We start from the raw sequence: 23,165 nt of genomic DNA on the forward strand, positions 1-23,165 counted from the left end.
CCGCAGCTCGCCCCCTCCCGCGCCGCTGGCTGCCGCTCAAGGCCCAGCAGCTGTGCCCGTCGTCGACCATCCATGCCGCCGCCCGTTCGAGTTCCTCTCCCGCCACCATGCTGCGCCGGTCCGCATTGGTGCACCGCGGCTCCTCTGGCACTGCCTTTGCCAAAACCTCTCTCCCACTACCCCTTGCCACGGCCCGTACCCGCCCTCATCGCCGACGGGACCCCCCGACGTCATCGCTGCCGCTCCCCATCGGTTACCGTGGTCTGTTGACCCGGGCTTTTGCGAGGGGCCCTACTGAGGTACTGTGCCGTGATCTATAATTTCCCTCGACTGTGCTAATCCACGTAGCCGCCACTGCTGGAACAGACGGTGGGCGACTATTTCTCTTCGATCGTGGCTAAGCATGGTGATCGGAAAGCGTGAGCTTTGTCCAATTCGCATCCATAGTGCCGTTGCTGACGTCGTCCCTCCAGTGTCATCTCGCGACACCAACAAACCCAGCTCACGTATGATGAATTGGACCGGGCAAGCAACGCCCTTGCCAGAGGATTGCAACGCCTCGGGGTGGAGAAGGGCGATCGAGTTGCAGTGTTTCTGGGCAACAACATCGAACATGCAACCGTAATTTGATCCGTGCACCAGTGTGCCGCTATCGACTGACGCGAAGTCCAGTTGACATATGCACTCTTCAAGCTCGGTGGCATCCTCGTCCCCCTGAATCCCGGCTTCAACGCTGCCCAGGTCGTCTCCGCCCTCGCCCATCTCGAGGCCTCTCACTTGATCATCAGCACTGAGACGAACCTTCCCCGCAAGGACCCACGATCGAATGTTCCGCTTCTAACTCACCTGCTGCCAAACCTCCGAGGCTCACGCATAGAGTCAGAACTGGTCCCTTCTTTGAAAGCAGTTGTCACTGTGAACAACTCTGACGGCCGAATCGATACCGATGAATTCACCTCTTTGACAAGGTATCAAGATGTTGCCGCACAAGGCACCGATGCTGAGCGGCCTTTGCCTGACCAGGCGCTCCATCCCAATGATATCATCAACATCCAATTCACCTCTGGCACAACGTCCATGCCAAAAGCAGCGTGTTTGACCCACAGGTCCATCCTGAACAACGGCAAAAGCATAGGAGATAGGATGCTCTTGACTCCAGAAGACATTGTGTGCTGCCCACCACCTCTCTTCCAGTAAGTCGCCGCCACCACCCCAAACACCACCCTCATCTAACACGCCTGCTCCAGCTGCTTCGGCTGCGTCCTCGGCTACATGGCCACCGCCACCCACGGCTCGACCATCGTCTTCCCCAGCGAATGCTTCAACGCCGAAGCCGCCCTGCGCGCGGTGCAAGAGTACCGCGCCACCGCCCTCTACGGCGTGCCCACCATGTTCCTGCAGGAGCTTGAGCTGCTCGCGTCGGGCGCCGTCCCTTCCACCGGGCTGTCGCAGCTCCGCACGGGCATCGCGGCCGGCAGCTCGATCCCGGCGGAGCTGATGCGCAAGCTGCACCGCGTGCTCAACCTCACCGAGCTGACGATATGCTACGGCATGACGGAGACGAGCCCGGTCAGCGCCATGACGACGACGGACGACCCGCTGGCGAAGCGCATCGAGACGGTGGGCCGGCCGCTGCCGCACGTGACGGCCAAGGTGGTGGCCGCGGCGGACCGCACTAAGGTGCTGGGCGTGGGCGAGAGGGGCGAGCTGGTCGTCAGCGGGTATCTGACGATGAAGGGGTATTGGGGGGACGAGGAGAAGACGGCCGAGGTGCTGGTGCCGGATGCCGAGGATGGGGGGAGGTTGTGGATGCATGTGAGTAGTTTCGTTTTCTCTCTCCCCTGTCGTTTTTTCCCGCGGTCTGCCTTTTTGCTTCACATTGTCTCGCTCCCATTTCTTTGGTTTCCTTTCCCCTTTCCGCTTCCGAGCGTACTGATTGCCCCGCGAGAATTTTTTTTTCCCTCTCGCTGACCGTTTTCTCATCGCATCGCCAGACGGGCGACGAAGCCAGCATCGACGCCGACGGCTACGTCTCCATCACAGGCCGCATCAAGGACCTCATCATCAAGGGCGGCGAGAACATCCACCCGCTCGAGGTCGAAAATTGCCTGCTCGCCCACCCGGCCGCCTTCAACGAGGTCTCGGTCGTCGGCCTGCCCGATGAGCGCTACGGCGAGGCCGTCGCCGCCTTCATCGTCATCACCCCGCACGAGGGGAACATGCGGGCGGCCGACGTGTCGTCGAAATATGTCAGAGACTGGGTCAGGGAGAAGCTGAGCCACCACCTCGTCCCGAAGTACGTGTTTCTTCGGACAGAGCCCCTGCCGAAGACGCCGAGTGGCAAGATTATGAAGTATAGGTTGAGGGAGGAGGGGATCGCGGCGGTGGCGGAGGGGAAGGGGTTGGAGTGAGTGAGTGAGTGAAAGGGGGTTGGAGCTCACTAATTGATCTTGTCGTTTAAAGCCTGAGAGGTTATTAGCGCATTCTAAAGACGAGTTGGTGCCTCGAGTTAGTGGGATGCTGTGCTATGTTTTTCTGCACTACGGCTTGCAACGTGAAAGATTGCGTTGTGTTGTTGGAGATGGTATTGTGGGCGCATGCATATTGTATGCATTACGAGACCGCTAATCCATATCAACACACAGCCGCTCCCGAAGAGGCAGTTTTCTGGCGCCACCTATACGCCACCAAGGCCTCGGGTAGGTAAGGTAATGCGAGATATTGACGAGCAAGAGCTGTCCGAACAGCTTATTAGCCTTGCCTTCCCGGTCATTCACTTGGGACACCACACCACACCTGTCCTTTCCCCCTCTCCCGATACACCGAGCCTCGTATGTGGATCGATGTCTTGCATTGGAGATGCTGTCCGTACTACACCCCCCCCCCCCCCCCCCCCCCCCCCCCCCCCACACACACACACACACACACACACACACACACACACACGTTTCACAGCCTTTCGGAAAACAAACACCCGTGGCCGGCAAGAATGCCAACGGGACACGCACGGCCTTGCCCAGATGGTGTCGAAGAGGAAAGAGCCTTCGGTCGGTCTGGTTCTAGACGAGGCATCTGGAAATGGGGCGGCCGACGCTGCCGGCGGACCGGACATGTTCTCAGCGTCTGCCGAAGCCAAAGCTATCGACCTTCATCGGAAGCTTGACTTGCATGCATACCGAACAGTCCTGCCCGGTTGGATTTTGCTCGTAGTGCCTTCGTGCATCGTATGGGGATGGCTGAACTGTCTGTGGCTCCCAGGGTGTAGTGTGTGTGTGTGTGTGTACCAGGCCGTCCCGTCATCCATGCATGCATGATGGACTGACTGGTTTGATAAAGCCGCGCCAAGTTCTCTCCGGACGTAAGCACTGAGGCGTGATAGCTTTGATGAGAAGACATCCGCCACCAACTTCAAAAAGACTAATAAGAGCGATTGACGATTGGGCCCTCTACGGCCAGAGAGGTTCGTTGATCGTTTTTCGCCATGCCAACGTGATTTGGATAAAACCAGAAGCCAGCGATACCCGTACCGGACGTGCGCAAGATTGCCTGTCGTTAATAGTACAAATCATCCTGTGGAGCTCTCTGAAGAGAGCTAACGATGAAGTATAAAGCACAGCAGCCTGTACGCACGGGTTCTGGTTAAGGTGATGAAAAGGGTGAGGGAAGTGCTCAAAAGATTGCCATTGGTGCGTGTCAAGGTCAAGGCGTTTCGGCGGATGGATCCGTATGACCAATTCGTCAAGATACCGAGGTATACTCCAATGTTTGGCAAAGCGTTATTCATCGTGAGTCTGAAAATTATTTTGCGCTTAGGCCTTTGCAGTGAACGTGAAGCCATTGACGGGGATTTATCACCGGACATGAAAAGTCGATGTAACGAGCTATAAAGATCGCCACGGCATGGGATATACTGTCAGCCCATTGCGGTAATGCGAAGGCAAGTAATCACTATCATGCTCGGATCAATCGTAAGGAACGCGTACAGAGGGGTGCTCGGCCGAAGGAAAATGTCATTCTGTGTGATAGAGGCCGGTCGACTGCTACAAACAGCAAATGCTGTTCGGGAACGCTGTGATTCTTCGCACCGGCCTGAAACAACCCTCTGTACGAAAAAAAAAAAAAAAAAGGGGGGGGGGGGGGGATTGTTGTATACCTCAAAGGACATATGCGCATCCCATATTGGCACCATTAACTACGAAAGGAGATTCTCGATGCTTCCACCTCCGTCCAATTCGCCTTGCTTCTAGAAGCCACGAGAAAGGTAGAAAATAAGACCCACTCATTCGTTGGTCTCGGAAGGATTGTAAGCTGACTCGGAGCTGCTGCCTATTAGCGTGTCACAGCTCTCGTTGCCGCTAACTATATAAGGCACACCACCACAACCACAGCTAAACCGATAGCCACAACAATCCGAGGAAAGTCCCCTCAGACCCAATTCAATTCAATTCAATTCGATCAATCACCATCATCCCCTATTTCTCACACAAACATCCACCACCTCTCCTCAAACGAACCACCACCACTTCTTCCCCTCAAACCATCACCATGTCTTCCTCCCCCACCACCACCCACACCGGCGGCTGCGCCTGCGGCAACATGACCTACGCCATCACGACCCCCACCGGCGGCGGCCCCGTCCACAGCTCGCTCTGCCACTGCACCGCGTGCCAGCGCAGCAGCGGCTGCCCGCACACCTACTCGCACATGATCCCCAAAGCCTCCTTCACCAACACGTCTCCCCCGTCGTCCACGCCGCCAAAGGTCTACGTGCGCACCGTCACCGACGCCGATCACGCCGCAGGTGGTGGCGGTGCGAACACCACCACCACCAACAGTGTGAAGAATTACTTCTGCCCCGAATGCGGCACGACGTGCTGGGCGCACAGCGCGACGGGCGACGACGCCGGGATGATGGCGATCCGCGCGGGCACGCTGGACGATTTGGCGCTGAACGATGCGTGGAGGCCGCGGACGGAGCTGTTTTGCCGCAGCAAGGCCGCGTGGGCGAGGGGATTCGGGGTCGAGGGTGCGCGGGCGTTTGAGGGGATGGTGGGGCGGGATGTTGTTGAGGAGGAGTTGGGGAAGTCTAAGAATTAGGCTAGAGGATTGGAATTGGAGAGGAGGGAGGGAGGTGGTGGGGAGGGGTGTGTGTGCTCTGAGCGCGTGGATGGAGGGGATGGGGGTGGTGGAGGTTTACCTACCCACCAAGTCAATCGTTTTTTTCTGGAGGGGAGTGGAATCAGGATTTACGAATTTTATCGTTTAACGGGCAATGCTCCATGCAATCGTTTCCATGTCTATGCAGGCAACCAAAGCATACACCCTTCACCCACAACAAGCCCCATCCGTATGAAATTCATCAATGGCTCTAAAGCGTAACCTCTCAATATATCTACACGCCACCACCGCCTCACTGCTTATACAACCGATTAAACACCCTCCCAATCAACCACCTTCTCACCTCGCTCGTCCCGGCCCCGATCTCATACAGCTTCGCATCCCTCAGATACCTGCCGGCGGGCACCTCGTTCACGTAGCCCATGCCGCCCATGAGCTGGATGCCGTCCAGGGCCGTCTCAGTCGCGCGCTCGGCAGCGTACAAGATAGCGCCGGCGCAGTCCTGGGTGGGGATCGTCCACTCGCCGGCCGCGATCTGCGCGTGGCGGGCGTCGACGGCGCGGGCGACGGACATGGTGTAGGCGCGCGAGGCCTGCAGCCGCGTGTGCATGTCGGCGAGCTTGCCCTGGACGAGCTGGTTGTGGGCGAGGGGTGCGCCGAACTGGGTGCGCGTGTGCGTGTAGGGGAGGACGAGGTCGAGGACGGATTGCATTATGCTGGGATGCCCGTGGTTAGCTCGGGGAGGGGGAGGGAGAGGGGGAGGAAGGGAGGGGGGAATAGTACCCGAGAGGACCCGCGCTGAGGACCAGGCGCTCCAGGTCGAGGCCCTCCATCAGCACACGCACGCCGCGGTCGATCTGGCCCAGCACGTTCTCGTCCGGCACGAAGACGTCTTCGAAGGCCAGTTCGCCCGTGTTAGAGCCGCGCATGCCTAGCTTGTCCAGCTTGCGGGCGCACGAGAAGCCCTTCGCGGTCGTCTCGACGATGAAGGCGGTGATACCCTTGGAGGCAAGGTCGGGCGAGGTCTTGGCGTAGACGACTATATAATCGGCATCGGGCCCGTTGGTGATCCACATCTTGGTGCCATTGAGCAGGTAGCCGCCGTCGACGCGCTTGGCCGTGCTCTTCATACTAACGACGTCGCTGCCTGCCGAGTGCTCGCTCATGGCCAGACCGCCAATCTTCTCGCCCGAGATAAGGCCTGGCAAGTATTTCTGCTTCTGCACCTCGGAGCCGTTGAGCATCAGTTGGTTGACGCATAGCTGCGAGTGCGCCGCGTACGAGAGCCCGATGCTGCCTGCCATGCACGTAGCCCGTCAGCTAAGATCCCCCAACCCTGGACTGAATTCCCCGCTCACCAGATGCCCTGCTGATCTCCTCCATGACCACGCAATGTGCCTGGTAGCCCATGGCCAGCCCGCCGTACGCCTCGTCCGCTGTTATGCCCAGGAAGCCGGCCTCGCCCAGCTTCTGCCACATGTCGTTGGGGAAGGCATTCTCGTGGTCCGTCCGTTGCGCCACTTCCTCGGGAATCTCTCGCCCTGTAGTTTTCCCCAGCCAAGATCAGCTTCTATTCCCGATACAGACCGGAGGTGGGAAGGAGGTAGAAGGGGAGGAAGGAAGAGAGGAAGGGAGAGGGGAAGCCCCTTACGCGTAAACTCCTGCACCCGCTCCCGCAGCTCCTCCAGGTCTTCTTCGGTCGGCGGAGCGAAGCCGGACGGGTGCTTGGCCGTGGACAGGCTGGCGCGCTGCTGCTGCAGTAGCTGCCGCGCCGGCGGGGTGACGCGCGTGGGTATCCGCGGGCGGGTGACGCGGCGGGCGCTGTGGGCGAGGAGGGCTCGAGGGGTGAGGATGGAGGCGGCCATTGTTTCTGTATATCGCAGCAAGACAGGGGAGGCGAGAAGAAGAGAGTGTGTGGTGTTGCGGAGGAGAGATGGGAGCTGCCGTTGTGCCGCAACCTTACCCCGGCCGATCCCCCGCAAGGGTTCCGGGGGGTCCTTGAGCCGAGGGTAGCCGGCACGACATGCTCGTTTAGGAAAGTGCGGACGTCGTTGAAGACTCTTCTCTGTTCCGCATTCTGGACTATTGGAGATTGCAAGCCAAGGCTGCGGAGAATTAAAGACAGCTTGCTTGGGAATGGTCAAGCAATGAACATGACGTCATTCTACTTCTGTAAACAATGGCATTGTTCAGTGCTACTCAGTTGCATCGTCTCAGCGCTAGTATCATTCATAGAGCGTAGTAACACATTTCTCATGCTTTCCCCTGCGAGAGAAGCACCGTGTCAAGTAATACACCCAACTGTCATGACCCTGCACTATCAAGCCTTATACTGGTGATTCAATCGAAGAAGAAGGGAGTATAATGAGCTCGGTAGGTACGGCGGGCGGGGAAGCGCGCATCCGATCAGAGCAGATGGCCGGGCGTCGATGGAGGTTCGTTCGTTCGCCAGTGGAGTTTGCGAGAGGCCCGCGTGTGCCTCCGGAGGGTCATCTATGTATGCTGACGCCGTCCGTTCGCAACTCCCCCCCTCCCGCCACAAAAGGTCAGTCACCACCGAGGGAATAAACCGCGGATTGGTTGGTTGGTTGATGGCGCAGTGGGGCGTGGCCGGGAGGAGGGATGGTTGAAATGGAAAGGAACAGGGTCTTCGGATCCAACGAAGAGGCTGTGGTGGACGATGGAATGCTGGTTGCTCGCGATGAACAATCGGGTCTGCCGGCGACTGGAAATAGTTTCGCTGGGAGGCGACGGTCCAAGGGAAGTGCGAAGAGGGAGAGCGGCATTCCGGACATTTCTCTCACGGTTCTCGGCAGGACCCCAGCCGTTCCCAGATGGACGGGGGGCAAGGGCACTACCTACCTACCTTTATATGGAAGGTCCCAAACCAGCAAACTCTTGCATGGAAGCGAGCAGAGCGCCTCACATTCAAACATCACGGGACTGCAACACACTCACTCAATCTTTAGACGACGGAAAGAGCAGACAGAGCCACGACGCCAACCACCACACCCACACAAACACCCCAGAAACACCTCCAGACCACCCCCGCCTTTCCGTCTGCTCTCACCACGTCCTCACCTCATCCAAGGGATCCGCAGCGGGGTCCAGACGCCAGTCGCCCTCGTCGCCACTCTTGCATCCCTGCACAGCCTGCGAATACGCCGCCGCGCGCATCAGCACATCGCGCGGCACCTCAGCAGTAGCCGGCAAGCCGCGGAAGGGCTTGGCGTTGGTCCACGGAGCAACAAACGCCCTCTCCGCGTCAGTGCTGGCGGCGTAGTCGAGCGCGCAATTCGCGGGGACGCGCTCGATGAGGCGCGACAGCAGGCGCGTGACACCGGCAAGGTCACGGTGCTGCTGAAGTCCTGCCTCGTCCACGGCGGCGATGCGCAGCTGGCGCAGGCGCACCATGGCCTGGAAGGGGCGGAAGTCGGTGTCGTCGTAGGTTAGTTGTGATGAGTTGAGGATGTCCAGCACGACGAAGAGCCGGCGGAGGCGGGCGAGGGCGGCGGGGGGCAGCTGGCTGGCGCCGATGACGGGGTGGCCGAGACGGTGGACCTGTGGTGGGGAGGGGAGGTTGTTTGTCTGGCTGGGCTTTTGACGTGGAGCTGCGAGGAGATGGACTTACGTCTGCGTGAACGAAGACGGCGTTCTCTTGGCACAGGATGTCGCGGGCTTCGGCGTGGATCTGGCGGCAGGTGCGCAGCAGGGGCAGGGAGAGGGTTGGGTTGGTGCGGTGCTCCTGGTAGGAGTAGTATATCCGGATGGTTTTGTCGGGGGCCGTCAGCGCGTGCTCGTAGATGCGGAGCCGGAGTTCGGCGGGGAGGTCGAGTAGGCGGAACGGTTTGGCGGGTTCAGTTGGGCATGCATCCATCTCGTCGGCGTTGCAAATAGGTCGTGGTGACGGCCGGGGCAGCTGGGGCAAGCGCGGGGTGCGCGGTCAAGGTGGGGCAGAGATTACGTGGCCGGCGTGGCCCGCTGAGACAGCGTTTGTCGCCGGCAACCATACAGAGCTGCCTGATCCCACGTCATCGGCGCGTCGCCACTTCACCACCGCGAAACCGTCTACTCGCACCGCATCAATCCTCAGTCCGACGCCTTTGACCCTCGCTCTCATTGACTTCAGCACTCTCTCGCCCCTGATCTCCCGCATACATGGTCATGCTAAAACACTGAAGTCAGCTTGAATATCATTGAAAATGATGCCTGGGGACAGGAGATAATGAACCACAGGCTTTCTTTCTCGTCCCTTAACCTTTGAATTGTCATCACAACCATTTCATCCAAAGTTTGTGTTCGCGGGAAGAATGACGTTGACTCACGGAAACCAGGGTCCGGCTGAAAGACATGGCAGTCAAAAATGCGTTGGCTGGTTCGACTTTTTCGTTTGCGAAGGGGTCTTTGACGATGCGACGAGATCTGAATTTTATCTCATTTAAGCTACACAATGTAAGATACACTAGCTATTTAATGGAATGACTCTCAATGACGATCGGTCCACATTTTCGTTTCGGATGGTGCAAGTTTAATAACCACAAAATAGAATTAAAACTACCTTTTATCAGATTCTAAGCTTGACTCCCTATACTGCATCCCCCACTCCCTCCGGCGACCACACATTATCCAGCCATCATCCTCCACCCTACTTCTTATCCCCATCCCATCTGCCCCCGGCCCGGCTCCCGACCTCCGACGACCACTTATTCTCCTCCGCTCTTCCTCGGACTTCCTTCCTCCCAACAACAAAAGCCCACCTTATCACACCTCGTACGACCCGCGCCCAAACCAATCAAGCCATCCCATCCCATCCCAACCCCGCCGCCACGACCAAACAACCAACCAAACAAACCCAAACCCCATCTCACCTCCCCGCCCGCTTTCCCCGCAGATCCGATCCGATCCGCTTATGTCATACCCCACCCCATCCCCATCACACAAAAAACTCCACCCCACCTACCTACCTCCATACCTAGCTCTCAGCTCAGCTGCAGCTAGACGTTCGCTCCGGAGTTCCCGCAGCAAAGCATCGACGGCCGACGCGCGGACCTCCCCCCCGACACCGACACCGAACACCGAACACCGGACCCGAGGGCTTACGCTTTGTCAAGGGAAAGCGGTTGTCATCGTAACCGACGACGGATGGTGGACGAAAGAACGAGCGAACGAGCGAGGAGGGGGTTGGGGAACGAGGAGTCGCATCTTCTGGTGTGTGTGTGTGCGGTTTGGGTTGGGGCGGATATGCGGGGGAGAAAGTAGTGAGGGGTGGGTGGGTGGGACGATGGCTGCAGTGAGTGAGCAAGCAAGCAAGCATGCGTAGATGCATGCCATGCCGCGCCAAGTGGCGGGAGGAAAAGTCTTGGTTATTGCTTCTTTTATTCGTCAGGGGGAGGGTGAGACGCACTTTCCCCCCCTATTCGTACGAACGTCTGAATACGTCGATGATACATACGGTACAGTACAAGCCCGGTGGTGGAAAGCAAGGGAACAAAGAAACAGTACAAATGCGGTCGACCGCACTGAGCAAGAAAGACAAGACAGACAAAGACGAAGCAACGAATACGGCCAGCAGAAAAGAACCATTCAATCATTACTGCGTAGTAGTGCAGGGCAAACACACACACGCAGACATTCGACATCGTTGTATTTCTCCAGCTCATCGACAACGGACCAACCCCACCAAACATTGGCGAGGAGTAACAGCCCAAACATCCCTCCCCCCTCTCTAAGTGTACCTCCCTCCCTCTCCATTGCGCCGCCACTCTCCGTGTATATGCGTGGACGTGTAACAACAACCACCACCACCACCGTCATCATGTTCGACATGCCATCGTCATCGACTGCCTTTTTTGTACACCCTCCCCCTCACCCAGCCGCTGTTTCTGTACAATCCATACCGCGAACCAAAGGGAACGACAAACAAAAAGACCCAGACACAATGACCCATGACCCCCAAAGAAAGAGCCCAGCCCCCCAGAACCCGGTCCGAGCCCACCACCCAATGCAATCGTGATCGTGAGAACGACAGGTGAGAAAAAAGAAGAAGGAAAAAAAGAAAAGAGAATATTTTCCCTCTTCCTACCACCTATGTACGTGTTGTGCGTCCCTCATGAATAGGAGAAAAAAGAATCCCACTCTCTATTACCTCCCCACATCCCAATAATAAAGATATGTGATGCAACAAAAAGATGAGGAGGAATGGGGAACAGGAACCAGCCAAACCGCACAGCGGAAATCTTCGAATCAAAACAAGTGGTAGTAGGTCCGACTTCCCCCCATCCACATAAAAAGAGGAGAAGGAACAAAAAGAAGATCAATACCACCCATGCCCCATATCGAACCGATGCTGCAACGCCTTGGGGATGCGGCTCCCCTTTGGCGGGCAATGGTTATGCTTCTTCAGCACCGTCGCCTGGCGCGCGGCCCTGCACCCCTTCTTGCTGGCGGCATCCACGACCGCCGCCGTCGACGAGGAGCACGGCGCCTCCTCGTCGGCGTAGTTCTCGGGCGTGCAGCACTCGACGGCGCGCATCGTGGGCGAGTCGAGCACCTCGCGCATGGTGGCGCGGCGGGCGGGGTACGGGCACAGCATGCGGATCATCAGGCGCTTGACGCCCGGGTTGTCGAGGCCCTGGAAGGCCGGCGATGTCTTGGGGGCTGCGTCGCTACCGGCGCCGACGTCGTCGCGCAGCTCGCCGTCCGGGTGCCGCGCCAGCCAGTCGTCCCAGTTGCGCAGGTACGCGGCGTACTTGACGTCGGCTTGGGCGTCGGCGGCGGCCCACGGCGCCTGGCTGGAGAGGTAGAAGAGGGCGATGGCGCACGACCAGACGTCGACGGGGCGCGGGTCGTAGGGCCCGGACTTTGCGAGGACCTCGGGCGCGATGTAGGGGCGGCTGCCGCAGATGCCGGGCTTGCAGAGGCGCGGGGGCGTGTCGGCGGCCATGCCGACGCCGCACTCGCCCGCGGCGGCGCGCATGCCCGGGTGCTCGCCGGCGAAGACCTCGGAGACGCCGAAGTCGGTGATCTTGAGGTGGCCGGCGCGGTCGAGCAGCAGGTTCTCCAGCTTGATGTCGCGGTGGGCGATGCCGTGGTCGTGCAGGTAGCACACGCCGCGGCACAGCTGCTTGAACAGGCACAGCCGGTCGGCCGCCTTGTAGTGGCCGCCGGCCGCGGCGGGCACGAAGAGCCCCTTCTTGGCGAGGTCGTACAGCTCGCCGTGGGCGCAGAACTCCATGATGTGGTTCCAGCGGCCGTTGTGGGTGCACAGCCGCACCGTCTCGACGATGTTGGGGTGGTGCAGGCTCTTGGCGATGCTGTACTCGGACTTGATCTTCTTGACGTAGTCGTCCTCGGACTCGTCCTTGTCGCGGCCGCGGAACTCCTTGACCGCGTACAGCTCGTCGGCGCCGCCGCCGCGCCGCGACATGATGCGCACCTCGGCCGTGGCGCCGTCGCCGAGCTTCTTGCCGCGGCGGAAGGGGATGGCGCTAGTGCTCTTGAACTCCTTGTCCAGCTCGCAGTGGTCGACGAAGAACTCGTCGGGCAGGCAGGTGCTCAGGCGGCGGGCCTTGAGGCCGACGCCCTCGGCGGCTCGGCCGGCGGGCTGCGACACGGGGAGGGTGGTGTCTTGGGCATGGCGGGAGGCGGACTTGGGAACGGACTCGAGGCTAGCGGACCTGTGCCTGTAGGCTAGGGAGGACGGGCCGAACTTGTCGGGCTTCGACATGAAGGTGTCGAAGGAGGACCCTTGGCTCGGGCGAGCAAAGCCGGGGGCGTCTTTGTTTTGTTCCTGGAAGGTGACGGTAGGAGAGCGCGGAGAGGGCGGGCTGTTGGACTGCGAGGACTTGGGAGAGTTGCGTTTTGATGAAAGGGACCAGGAGCTGATGCGCCTGGTGCGGACGGCGAGGGGCTGGCGAGGAGGTTGCTTCTCTCGAAGCGGCTGTGGCACGTCGGGGAAGGTAGCCTTGTCCGGACTAACGTCGTCATCCTCGCGCTTCGAGTCGGCGCGCTTGATGGTTTTCCTCACGAAGGTGCCGATTTTTTTGAGGCCGCCGCGCTGGGCGTGGTTTTCGCGGGCGATTTGCGGGTGCGTTGCCGCCATTGTTGCAACGGCCATGTCGTCGGGTTTGCTGCGAGTGGCGGCGAGGCCGAGGGTGGTGGAGGTGTCGCTGGTGGGGGTGATGGGTTCTTGGGGGTCGCTGGCGCTCTCGGTGTTGCTGCCATCGGTGTTATAGTCGGGGGGTGAAGCGGGCGGCAGTGCCGTGGTGGGCGGCGGGTTGAGTAGCGCTGAAGCCATGGTCGGTCTTGGGTGCTTGGCGGTTCAGGACGGTTGCGGATGGCGAAGTAGGCGGTCGTACAGATCTATATCGAGGCTCTCGGCAAGGTGCCACGCGTTGTGCAGCAGAGTGAGGCAGTGGGGAGTGGCAGTGAAATATGCGCCATGCGACAGGACAGGTCGTGGTCGAAAGTGCACTGGGACTGGGCGAGCCGTTGTTGGACTTCTGACGGGGCTCGGGCAGGCTTTTGTCTCGGGGGTTTGGCTCGGGCGAGGACCAGGCAGGGCAGGTTGCGGCGGCAGAAGCGGGCGCGGGATGCTGGGCTGGCCGCATTCGAGGCTTGGGGCTTTGGCTTCCCCACGATCGCCACTCGAGTCGGTCGACGCCGGGGTCGGCTGCTGCACTGCGCGCAACCTTCTGTCAACCGCAGCCCGTCCCGCGCATGAATTTCCTGTTCCACGCGCCCCGGATCGTGAACGCACCCTGCCCTGCCGAGCCTGTGGGAGCAATAATACCGCACATGGGGGCGGTGCCAATCGCCCGGTGCAGCAGAGTCAGCCCTGTCATTGTGTCGCCGTAATCGCTGGAGCTGCAAATAGGACAGGCGCGCGATGACGCCAGTCCGCCGCAGCCCCGGCTCCCCCAGAATTCGTCACCTCGCCCTGGCAACTCTCACCGACTGCCTCAGGCCCACCCTCTGCCTCCGTGTGACCTCGCGCAGCCAGTCCGCTGCCGCACCACGACCGCCGGCGGGCAGGACAGCGTGTGGCTGCCAACGGAAAGGCTTGTCCGCAAGCCGTGCTTGGCGCGAGGCCGTGGGGGTGCAAGAGAGGAGACGGTTCCACAGCCCTGTCCTTCTGGAAGCCCGGCCGTCGCCTCCGCCGAGACGCACAGCGCGCAAGCAAACTCAAACGCGCAGATCAGCGCAACCCTCGGACGGCACCGTTGCGACGCCCACTGGCGGGTCTGGCCCGCTGAACCCTGCGCGCGACCCTTCTGCATTTACCCCACAGCCGGTGTATGCATGGAATGCTTGGCTAGCAGCGAGGCCTGCGCAAGCCGCTGCCTGACGGCTGGTAATTGCACATCCGATATCAACACACAGGCGATCGCCCGGTCCCTGTGCTGCTTGCTCGAGGCGCTGCATTGATGACGGTCACCCGGACACGCGCGCCTTTGTTCGATCAAACATGCCGCCTCACCCTGTTGAAACCCTGGCACAACCTACGCTGATTTGCACGACAACTCGCATCTCCCGAGCGGGGCCAAGGCTCACACGACAGCTGCGCAGCCAGCCATGACAGAAAACCGACTGCATGCGCTACCCCCCACACAACCTTCCCCGCGCCCGCCCTCGTTCCTTTTTCCGACGGACGGGAGGAAAGTGGAAGAGGCTTGCGGCTGAACAATGAGCGACGAATGATCCTTTCGACTGCCGCCGTGCCGCTCGTACGATATCTCCCGCCGCTGCTTCTCACGTCGGCTGTTATCGGGTTCGACCATAGTCAGCGAACCAGATCCAACAGCGGTACAAGGCAGGTAAGCCGAGAATTGGTGTTTTCTATTCCCCCGATCCCGGTGTCCGGAACGTGCACCCAAGGCACTACTGTCACCACTGCGTCGTAATAAATCTACGCACCACAGCACACATACACGACATGTACATGCTCTCTCCTAGACCCCATCCATCTAACGCGAACTGGGCACCTGTTCCTGGACCTTGCTCGTCAACCGTTTTCCTCCCGTCCGACCATATCTTATCGCAGAAGGCAAAGCCGGAACAGGCATCCCGGACACGCCATCCCTGTTCTTTCCCTCCACCCATCGTCGTGTGACGAGCCCATCGTGAAAATTCGGCCAGCCATTGCCTCCATTTCACATGCTTGTAACTACCCCCCAGGACGAACCCCCTGTCTCTTTTTACTCGTACTCCTTACCTAACCTCGCCCGTCCGAAAAGAACGAAATACATTCCCTACCGTTCGTTCCAATACTCTCATAGATGAAGAGATGATACGTACTGAAATGACGCTCGCATTTGCTTCTCCACAGTGCCCAAGCTACTTTCCTGTCACGCAACTGAGAGTATGAAGAAAAAGGAAAATCCCTTCCCCACCCGTTCCCTCCGATCATCTCACAAACGATGATTACCCAGACTGAAGACGACGAGATTAAACCGTCATAATAGCCACTTGTGCTCCTCTTCTACTGCTTGAGGTGTCTCCCCTCTCGGAAGGGAAAGAAAAACCCCCCATTTTCCCCGCTCTCCCTCCAATAACCATGCTCACAAACGACGCTACAAAACATACATATAGACACTGCACTACTACGCTACGCAGGCTACCTCCGCTCACCGGGAATGTCTTGGCTCGGCGGGACAAGATTCCTGCATTACCAAGGGATGATTGCAACCCCCGCCAGCGCAATCGTCTTGGCACTGGGGAAAGGGGGTGGGACAGCACCGACGTAGCGGAGGTATGTGCGTGAGCAGGTAGGTACGTAGGCGGGACAAGATTCCTCTCCTTTTTCCCTCCCTCTCCCTTACCAAGGGATGCATGCGCGTGCGGGATGCCACGGCAGCAGCAGCAGCAGCGCATTGTCTTGGCGGTGGTCAGTGGTGGTAGCGGAGTCGTATTGCTAGTACTAGGTACATACCAAGAGAAAAGAAAAAAAAAAGACCTTGCCTTGCAACGTCCCCGCTCTTGGCATTGTTCTTGTAGACCCTGCGCCAAGACGTCGTACAGGGAGGGAAGGGATGGAGGGAGGGAATTGGTCACGGACAGACGGATGTAGCAGCAATTACGTGGAAGCACGACCAGAGGCGGTGCGGTCATGTGTTGCAACTATTGCCAGGGCAGACTTACTTGTATTTGTGGTGGTACGCTCGCTTGCTCGCTCTCGGATATAGCTTTTTTTTTTTTTTTTTGGAGAGGTGGGTGGCGATGCGGCAGGCGGCGGGCACCTACTCGTACACACATCATGTGGATGCAGCTACTTCGTATCATACAGACTTGAAAAGGGAAAGGTATGTACAAGACTTCATCGTTACAAGACGACGCCGATACAGCACAACTCTTACATGCGGGGCGCAACAAATCACACAAACTCGAAAGGTACATACGAGACCCAGTCGAAACAATCCGACGTCTGTTCGAAACAAATCAATTCCCAAGGCTATAATCCTGATCTATGGTAGAGGTGTTGCATGCGAAGTGATCCGGGGCAGAATAGAGAGCATCGGTGGGCCTGGAGACCAGTGTGTGTGATCGAACTGCAAGATGATATCGTAAACCTGCCGTTCCGAATGTGACCTGTTGATGAAGCGATAGTAGCCGGGACCATGGCGAGAATACAGGCGTGAAGTGCTATCCGTGACGGAGCGGCAATCGAGCTTGACGGCCCGCGGAAAATAAGGGTGCACACTGTGTTGAAGCCGTCCCTTGAGGCTCGAGAGCAAGACCAGATGTCAACTCTAGGAGACCGTGTGCTGGTGCATTTGCAGACCGCAGAGGATGTTAGGTAACGGGGCTCGATCGTGTGGAGAGTTGGGAGTGATGTTGGAGCATGTTGCAGACGGCGATAGGATGCAACCGAATGCATGTGAGACCAAGCTAGTTAAGCGGAACTAGAGAAGAGTCAATATGACCAGATCGAAGCGCGGATGGCTTCGATAATGTGCAGTTAATGCTGAGCAGCACGTGGTAGGTGAACTTGATTGTACGCAGCTCATGAGGTCATGAGGACGAGGCTGACTGGCGACAAATAAGAGGCTGATTTGAATTACAGGCCAGTTGTGCTTGATGGATGGGTGCGGTAAGCTGATGGGAAGGGGATGGGCATTTTGTGCATGTTTTGTGCCTTGCAAAGACGACTGGCTGGAAATACCACTTGTCTGCTTTGGCAACAATGGCTGCCAATGCCGAACTAGTTGCGAAGGGGAAAGTCAAGACAAGCCTCGAGACTAAAGAGGTTCATGATTGTAGTCGGAGATGAGTGAAGCTTGCAAGACGGTGGTAGGGTGGAACTTTATCATGTTGTCTCCGCTGATGCTTGCAATAAGGCAACCTGCTTGTGGTGTTGCGAACGCTCTTCGCGTGGGCTTTAAAGTTCGTAACGCTGCCGTGTTGTAGCCGCATTTTTTCAGCGGCATTGCTTCGTAATCGGGCTCAATGTAGGCGTTGGGGATGTCAACATGGAGCCATGACAGTGATTCGGGTTTTCTGGAAGGTTGATACAGATGCATCCAGAGTTCGCAGCAAGCGACCAATCAATCGGATTGCAAGCGGACCCTCAGACCCCGCTTGCGCTTGCCAATCAGATCAATCGCGAACCCTGGATCATCCGAATGAACCCGTGTTCTTCCCCCCTGGATGAGGTTATTCGCTGGAACTGTTCGCCGGAGCTGTGGTAGAATGCGATAATCGTTCGGAAGGGATGCCGCGGATGACTCCCCTGACACCGCTGCTTTCCGAAGGGTGGAACTTGAGATAATAGATATTCTGAATCTCATCACCATCCAGCAAGAGCAGGCCGAGCCACTGCTTCCGCCATCCCCCCCGTCCTCCGCCAGTCCCCGAGAGACGAGTGAAACAGTTGCCTTCTTGCTCTGGTGTCGTGGTCAGCTAGGCTATCAGAGTTGATGTCCACTCACCAGGTCTGTCTGCCAGAAGTTGCCAGGCCACAGCTGGCCTTTGGGAGCGAGTTGCCAGCTCACAAGCTCACAAGGAGCTTTGACCCACCCACGCGGTATAAAGAGGAAGACGGTTCAAGAGACTGCGTTACCGGACTTGCAATTGGCCGCCACCACTTGAACAACTTGAAGCTTTACGTGGCCCGTACCGAGCAAAGTGCCGATGGATCATGGGAGAAGTTGGTCGACCAGTCAGCCAAGAAGGAAGAAGAATGGGCGCAGATGAGAGAGGACAAGATTGAAAACTACGTTGAACCACCCGACGGTCAAGCGGACAATCAACAACACCATCGTCAAGGACCGTTGGCCGGATACCACCAGTGGCTCAAGAAGTTGGCCGATGAGTTTGACCGCCGCATGATGCACAAGGAAGAGTATTGGCAGGGAAGGGCGTGGAACATCGACGACCAGCCGCCCAAAAAGGATACGCAACCCCCAAACCCCGCCGAACCTGATCCAAAGAGGTGAGCTTAGTGTGGTCTGCTAAGCTTGCAGGTGGAGGGGGTAGCTGAAAGGGTGTCGGCTGCGTTGGAGCCACTTCTTGAATAGGTTCACCGCTTCCCCCGAAAGGAGAGTGGCAACGACGGAGATGGATTCTCAGGGAATTCGGGAAGGGGAGGGAGGAGAAGGGAGGAGAAGAGGAAGACGGGCGGAAAGGGGGCGGAAGAGGAGGCCGCGGGAGCGGGAGCGTGGGTCGACAGCGCCGGGAGGCAACAATCGGGAATCGTATTGATGGTGAAGCAGGATGATCGATTAGTGAAGGCTGCTGGTGGTGCTTTGTACCACCACCTGGTAGCAAAATCCGCTAGTCCTGATCGATAGATAGATATATGTCTATGGTAAAATGATATGAGGGTCGTCACTAACATATAGGCAAAGACGATGATGACGACCAGCATGGCCAGCATTTGAACAAGGACCAAAGGGTCCATCACCATGAAGAGGGAGACATGTTGGTCTGTGGGCTGCAGGCTGGGGCCACGGTGGCAGCTATAGTGGTGGTGGTGTTGATCGTCGTCGCCGTCGACGTCGTCGGTTGTTCGTTCGTGGCGAGGTGTCAAGTGTGTGCGTCGGGGAATGGGAAATTACCGACCTCTATATCGGATAAAAGTTTGTTGAAGAGAGAAAGAGAAGAAGGATGGCGGAGGGTCTAAGGAGTCTCGAACTCTCGCGGCTCGTAGCGAGTGCTCCTTCTCTTCTCGCTACATCGCACGTCATGGCGCTCGGGTGTTGCGGCGGCAGGTACGGCGAAGTTCCATCAGACTCTCAGTTGCACCAATGGAGATAAAAACAAATAGCATGGCTAATTTCGGTATGCAGAAATGCGCATTCGCAATCAAAGGTCTATCCCCGCTGGGCCAGCATCCGTGAAGAGGTTCGGGTGTTGTATAGGAATTCGGCCTGCCCATGGCTGCGAACCCCTGTTCAACTTCTCCCTGCGGACGAGGGTAAGGAAGTGGCCCCTTCCACCACGTGTACACGCGGTTCAAGTAAGCCTTTTGTTCGAGCCGTGCCAGACACTTTTTGGTTCCGCTCAGGATAGACGAACGGAAGCCCGATCTTTCTCCCTGTTGCGCGCCAGTGTTTGTCGTCCTACTGTTGAAACTTCCTTGGGATCCCAACCTTGCAGGTAGCTGGGTTGCTCTTGCTCTAGCTTTCCAAATCTCTGGGTCACCTCTTCCAGGTGCACCCGAGCTTGCTCTTCTTCTCGCTCTTTCAGCCTCCGGGCCTCTCCCAGACGCGCCCAGACACGCGTAGCCTCCGTGGTCAACTCGAATTCGTTGAAGTCAGAATGGTACCAGCTCCCGCCTTCCACTTCCAGTCTCCTGCCAGCCTCGTATCCAAAGCCATCCAGGCTGTCGAACCACCTGCGCAGTGTCTTTTCGAGGCCCGAGATCAGGGCCTGCTCGACGGCAGGATTCGGCGCGACTCTTGGTATCACCGTGTGCCGATCGAGCACGAGCTTCCCGGCGATCCTTTCGAAGCCGTACATTTGCATTTGGCCCGGAATGCAGCTCTTGTACGTTCCTTGGCAGGTTTGATACGTGTTGAAGCGGGTCATGCAGCACAGCACTACCTCGGCCGGCAAGCAAAGCGCTTGGGCTGGCGCGTACACATTCTCCCAAAAGTACGCACCAAGGTATATCCTCTCGCCTTCTTCCACGGTAGTGGCGTCCAAGGTGTTGATGTAGCGCCAGTAGGTGGAGTTGACGGAGCGGAAATGGGTTGCGTCGGCGGCGGGGAGTAAGACGGCAGCGTCCGCGGTGCCGGTCTCATAGTCGACATAGAGGACGTAACGGAGGAAGTTGCGGAGACGCTCGATTGAAGATCTGGACTCATGGCCGAGTACTGTTGAGCCTTGCTCTGCTCTGAGGACCGCAGCTGCATGGGACAGTATCTGGTCGTGCTGGTCGATAGCGGATGTGTAAGAAGATGGTTGGTTTTCCATGATGGGATGTATCTGAGATTACTTGCAGCCTTACTAGAGATGGGTGTCTTCTGTTAAGTGAAGGGAGATTCATACCCGGAGTTGCATTTTTAACTACCATCCAGTCTTTCAGCCGGACCTGGTTTCCATGAGTCACGTCATTCTTCCAGCGTACACAAACTTCAAACTGCCATCATAAGCATTTAATCCATAGATCAAGGGACGAGAAAGACAAAGCCTGTAGTTCATTATCTTCTGTCCCGCCGGCCGGGGCTGCCTCCGACCTTGATGAGCAAATGATCGAAGAGTATTGCATCTCCTCATCATCAAGCGCAAGGGTCTTTCGGGAGTGCTCTGCATCTGGCTGTCTCGGAAGAAGCTTATATGCTTCGATATGGTAAAGGTGGAAGCCACTCTTTCGACAATATCAGCTATCTGTATCTTTTCAATTGGCAATGCTGAAAGCCTCACACCTCTATGAGCACGTAATTCCACAGCGCCGAAATTCCCTTCTGCGTACTTGCCATACTAGAGCGATTCCAAAGAAGTACGGACCGCGCTCGAGCGGCGGTGATCCCGTACCTCAACATCACAACTACACGACAAAGGCTCCCCTCGGTTCAGCTGCGTTCCGAAGCCGCGGAGTCATCAGTTCCGTCTTTCAGCCGAATCCGCTCAAATGACATGCCCAAAAGCCAGTCCCAACGTGTCGACAGTCCCCCGATCCCCGCTCCGTCTCCCAAACACCGGAGGTGAACCACTCCCCGTCGCCGCACCGTACAGCAGTGAAGCGATAAGCTCACGCGGTCCGTTTTCTCTTCACGTTCTTCTCTTTTTCCTTTTCCTTCTCCTTTTCTTTTTCCGCGGCCTCTTCACGGAGAACCTCAACGCGAGTTTCTATCGCATTCTCAACAAACCACGTCCGGGCCCTATCCGTGCCCTCTCGGAAACACCCCGGCGAGATGACGTGTTCTTTCCAGACAAGGTGCGTGAAGACGGTTTTGGGCGTGTCGCAATAGAGACACTCCCAATTTTCCTTATCTTCCTTGTAGTGGCCGGCCGGCCAAAGCAGTACCGGGGCACAATTAAAGCAGTTGGGGCACTCTACCCACGTCGGGCCGTGAGGGGCTGTCTGGGGTATGGATGCCTGTGCACGAGCCAATTCCTTCCAAAAGTCGTCGACGGGGTCCAGGACGGTCTGGAACCGTGGGTTCATCAACAAGGCGGCGAGGTGATCGCGACAGATGTTCAGCAAGTAGTCTCGGAGCTCCCGGGCGGAGTAGGATGCTGGGAGCGTGTTGTCGTAGATGAACTTGATGGCATCTGGGAAGTCCTCACGGAAATAATACGGGTCATTTCCTGGCTCTTTGTTCATCATGGCATTGCGGATGCGCTTGACTGCATATTGCGCCATATGGGGGATCTCGTATTTGTCGGCCAACAGGAAGCACTTGAGCTGGAACATCATCAGCCAGTGCTCTTGCTCATACCAGTCGGTCTGATACAATCCGTAGGCGGAGTCGTCGTCGGAGTCGTCGTCGGAGTCGGCGTCGGAGTCGGCGTCGGAGTCGGCGTCGATTTCTTCCCCCTCTTGTTCTCCTTCGTCTTGGGTAAAACAAACCCCCATCCGCCTGAGACTGTTTTTTGTCCGATCGATTTCTCCCCCTTCTTCTTCCTCCTCCTCTTCACCGCCGTTACCGCCCATATCTTCATCATTTCCATTGTCTTCAGCATTTCCGTCGCCTTCAGCATTGCCGCCATCGCCGTCGCTCTTGCTGTCGTTGGTGATTTTAGGGAAAAAATGGTCTTCCATTGCCTGTTCGCAATCGTATTGGCGCGTGTAGAGGTAATCGACCATGCCCTTGACGGCCGCCGGATCATCCTCAACGAGTTCAATCAGGCCCGTCCGCGCCTCCTTCAAGCGGAGCAACTAGTTAGCCGAGCGTCCAATTCGCACCATATCGATTTTTTCTTGTTTACCTTGAACGGCGAATCCGGCTTGCACGCAGTATGGAAAAACCTCGACTGCGCGCACACGACGGCCTTGTGCACCTTCAGCTCCTCTCCATTGTTGCACCGGAGCGTCAGATCGGTGTAAAGGCCTCCTTCTCTCAACCTGTGGTTGCGACGATCAGCCTGTCGATGTTTTGAACGTGAAAAGGGGCGAGTAGGACTGACTGCTGCACGCTCATGGGGAGTGTGAGCCCTTTGGAGAGCTTTGCTTCCAGGCTGGAGCCGGTGTCCCCCATGGCGCACGTTTGTTGTCGACGTTGAGGAACGAACGCGTCCCCGCCGGCAAACCGAAAATATATGGGTGGTGGGTGGTACGGTCCCTTCCGTCCTTGCAGCCGGCCGGCGCGCAGAGATTGCGGACCCTGGTAAACACCAGGATCCTTGAGCTTCTTCTGGTAACATGACAGGTCGGACCACGAAGTTGCTTTTTCTTACACCACCAGTATCCGCATAAGCCGCCGAATTTGTCCTATTATATCCCCGGAACGATTCACTACGACTCCCTCGTAACGATATCCGCTCCGATGCAAGATGAGGAAAGCAATTTTTGGGCCAGGGAGCGTCGTGCCGCCGCGCCGCAAGAAGAGCGGACTGCGGGCGAGCAATCGCAAATGTTGTTGCGGATGCAACCAGGTACCTAC

General features: G+C 57.7%; 7 protein-coding genes across 7 annotated transcripts; 2 read left to right on the forward strand and 5 right to left on the reverse strand.

The window, feature by feature from the left end:
• Positions 1-107: 107 nt before the first annotated feature.
• On the forward strand, positions 108-2,411 carry SLS55_007241 (uncharacterized protein; the record flags this gene model as incomplete). The annotated part of the gene is made up of 6 exons (XM_066778662.1): positions 108-299; positions 349-419; positions 474-621; positions 673-1,193; positions 1,248-1,815; positions 1,995-2,411. The coding sequence occupies 6 exons, from the start codon at positions 108-110 to the stop codon at positions 2,409-2,411; spliced, it is 1,917 nt and encodes a 638-aa protein (XP_066631099.1).
• Positions 2,412-5,410: 2,999 nt separating this feature from the next.
• On the reverse strand, positions 5,411-6,983 carry SLS55_007242 (uncharacterized protein; the record flags this gene model as incomplete). Its single annotated transcript, XM_066778663.1, has 4 exons — positions 5,411-5,834; positions 5,902-6,415; positions 6,477-6,659; positions 6,770-6,983. The coding sequence occupies 4 exons, from the start codon at positions 6,981-6,983 to the stop codon at positions 5,411-5,413; spliced, it is 1,335 nt and encodes a 444-aa protein (XP_066631100.1).
• Positions 6,984-8,184: 1,201 nt separating this feature from the next.
• Positions 8,185-8,995, reverse strand: SLS55_007243 (uncharacterized protein; the record flags this gene model as incomplete). Its single annotated transcript, XM_066778664.1, has 2 exons — positions 8,185-8,679; positions 8,750-8,995. 2 exons carry the CDS (start codon positions 8,993-8,995, stop codon positions 8,185-8,187), a joined length of 741 nt encoding a protein of 246 aa, XP_066631101.1.
• Positions 8,996-11,431: 2,436 nt separating this feature from the next.
• SLS55_007244 (uncharacterized protein) lies at positions 11,432-13,414 on the reverse strand (the record flags this gene model as incomplete). Its single annotated transcript, XM_066778665.1, has 1 exon — positions 11,432-13,414. One exon carries the CDS (start codon positions 13,412-13,414, stop codon positions 11,432-11,434), a length of 1,983 nt encoding a protein of 660 aa, XP_066631102.1.
• Positions 13,415-18,032: 4,618 nt separating this feature from the next.
• Positions 18,033-18,551, forward strand: SLS55_007245 (uncharacterized protein; the record flags this gene model as incomplete). The annotated part of the gene is made up of 1 exon (XM_066778666.1): positions 18,033-18,551. The coding sequence occupies one exon, from the start codon at positions 18,033-18,035 to the stop codon at positions 18,549-18,551; it is 519 nt and encodes a 172-aa protein (XP_066631103.1).
• Positions 18,552-19,617: 1,066 nt separating this feature from the next.
• Positions 19,618-20,532, reverse strand: SLS55_007246 (uncharacterized protein; the record flags this gene model as incomplete). The annotated part of the gene is made up of 1 exon (XM_066778667.1): positions 19,618-20,532. The coding sequence occupies one exon, from the start codon at positions 20,530-20,532 to the stop codon at positions 19,618-19,620; it is 915 nt and encodes a 304-aa protein (XP_066631104.1).
• A 778-nt stretch (positions 20,533-21,310) lies between these two features.
• SLS55_007247 (uncharacterized protein) lies at positions 21,311-22,703 on the reverse strand (the record flags this gene model as incomplete). The annotated part of the gene is made up of 3 exons (XM_066778668.1): positions 21,311-22,441; positions 22,492-22,627; positions 22,690-22,703. The coding sequence occupies 3 exons, from the start codon at positions 22,701-22,703 to the stop codon at positions 21,311-21,313; spliced, it is 1,281 nt and encodes a 426-aa protein (XP_066631105.1).
• Positions 22,704-23,165: the final 462 nt, after the last annotated feature.

The sequence above is a fragment of the Diplodia seriata genome (assembly GCF_021436955.1).
Source record: "Diplodia seriata strain FDS-637 chromosome Unknown scaffold_7, whole genome shotgun sequence".
Lineage (NCBI taxonomy): Eukaryota > Fungi > Ascomycota > Dothideomycetes > Botryosphaeriales > Botryosphaeriaceae > Diplodia > Diplodia seriata.